At 35.5% G+C, this 1,564-nt stretch overlaps 1 protein-coding gene across 2 annotated transcripts in view; it reads left to right on the top strand.

The window, feature by feature from the left end:
• Window positions 1-1,269, top strand: part of NUDT9 (nudix hydrolase 9) — a 21,772-nt gene extending 20,503 nt beyond the window's left edge. For both annotated transcript variants that reach the window (XM_046657182.1, XM_046657181.1), the window contains exon 8: window positions 759-1,269. In XM_046657182.1, the coding sequence (XP_046513138.1) occupies window positions 759-937 (179 nt within the window). In that variant the 3' untranslated portion in view covers window positions 938-1,269. The remainder of the gene's footprint in view (window positions 1-758) is intronic.
• The last annotated feature ends 295 nt before the right edge of the window (window positions 1,270-1,564 follow it).

The raw sequence follows: 1,564 nt of genomic DNA, 5'->3' as shown, positions 1-1,564 counted from the left end.
ATAATTATAAATATTTTAATAAAATATTTATATTTATAAATATAATTATAAATATTTTATGGTTTCTGATCTGGTGTCATGCTTAGAAAAAGTCCGCTTACCTTAAGACTATAAAACGAGTCCACCAATTGTTTTGTTTTACTTTTTTTTTAACATTTAAATCTCTAATCCCTCTGGAATTTATTTATTTATTGTTATTAAAAACCTTTTATTTAAAACATGGCAATTGCAACAAAAAGTATGTATGGAGGTACCGTAAGTTAATCTCACCCAAAGACAAATTATAGTTCATCACCTCCCACGTGAGCCTGATCACCCCTTTTGCCTTTGCCCTCCCTCCTTCCCCTATGGTAACCACCAGTCCAGTCTCCGTTGCTGTGTGTTGGTTTGTCGTTGTTTTTATCTTCTACGTATGAGTGAGATCATATGGTATTTGACTTTCTCCCTCTGACTTATGGAATTTATTTTGATGTGAGATTTCATGCTTATTTAATGTGAACTCTTTTTTTTTAGGGTAATGTTCTTTATTATAAAGAGAAAAGCTTTCTTAGTGATGCCACTACTTAAAATTTACAAACATGGTTAAAATTTGGGCATTTGGAAAATTTGAACTATTCTTTTAATTCACTTGACCACCTAATACAATAATTTGATTTAAGATAATTTTTAGTAAGAATACTTGAAGATGTAGTTATGCTGAAAAAGAAATTAATAAGTGAATTACTTTTTCTTGGTGATGTTTTTTCTTTGGTAACCAGGTGAGATAATGGATAACCTTACCCTGGAGGCTGGAGATGATGCTGGAAAAGTGAAATGGGTGGACATTAATGATAAACTCAAGCTTTATGCCAATCACTCTCAGTTCATCAAGCTTGTGGCAGAGAAACGAGATGCACACTGGAGTGAGGACTCTGAAACTGACTGCGATGGGTTATAGCTCACCACCTCCATGTAAGCCAAAGGTCAACAAAGGAGCGTGTACTGAAAAGAAGGCACTATCGCAGAACGCAGATATTAAAAGGTCAAAGTAGGTCTCTTGGAAATTATTTTATTCACTTTCAAAACAATTTGCATTTAGAAGGTTTTGCATAAGAATACAATTAGTAAATATGGTGAAATGGAACACAGAATTTCCTGCTTTTCAGTCAAAAATATAAAAAAATCATATTTTATATGTATTCTGTTTAAGCATGGCTTAAACCAAATTTAAACAACTGATGCTTTTTGAAGAATTATAATCTGAATAAAGATAAATTTGACCAGCCATAACTTCTGCTTTCCATGTAGTTCTTGTTTGTCAGTTCTTTTTTTTTTTTTGAGGAAGATTAGCCCTGAGCTAACATCTGCTGCCAATCTTCCTCCTTTTGCTGAGGAAGCCTGGCCCTGAGCCAACATCCATGCTCATCTTCCTCTACTTTATATGTGGGATGCCTGCCACAGCATGGCTTGACAAGCGGTGCCAGGTCTGCACCCGGGATCTGAACCTGTGAACCCCAGGCAGCCAAAGCAGAATGTGGGAACTTAACCGCTGTGCCACCAGGCTAGCCCCTCTTTTTTTCTTCAT

This window comes from Equus quagga, chromosome 3, assembly GCF_021613505.1.
Source record: "Equus quagga isolate Etosha38 chromosome 3, UCLA_HA_Equagga_1.0, whole genome shotgun sequence".
Taxonomy (NCBI): Eukaryota; Metazoa; Chordata; class Mammalia; order Perissodactyla; family Equidae; genus Equus; species Equus quagga.
The sequence above is the reverse complement of the archived record's forward strand: the minus strand, read 5'-3'. Positions and strand labels throughout refer to the sequence as shown.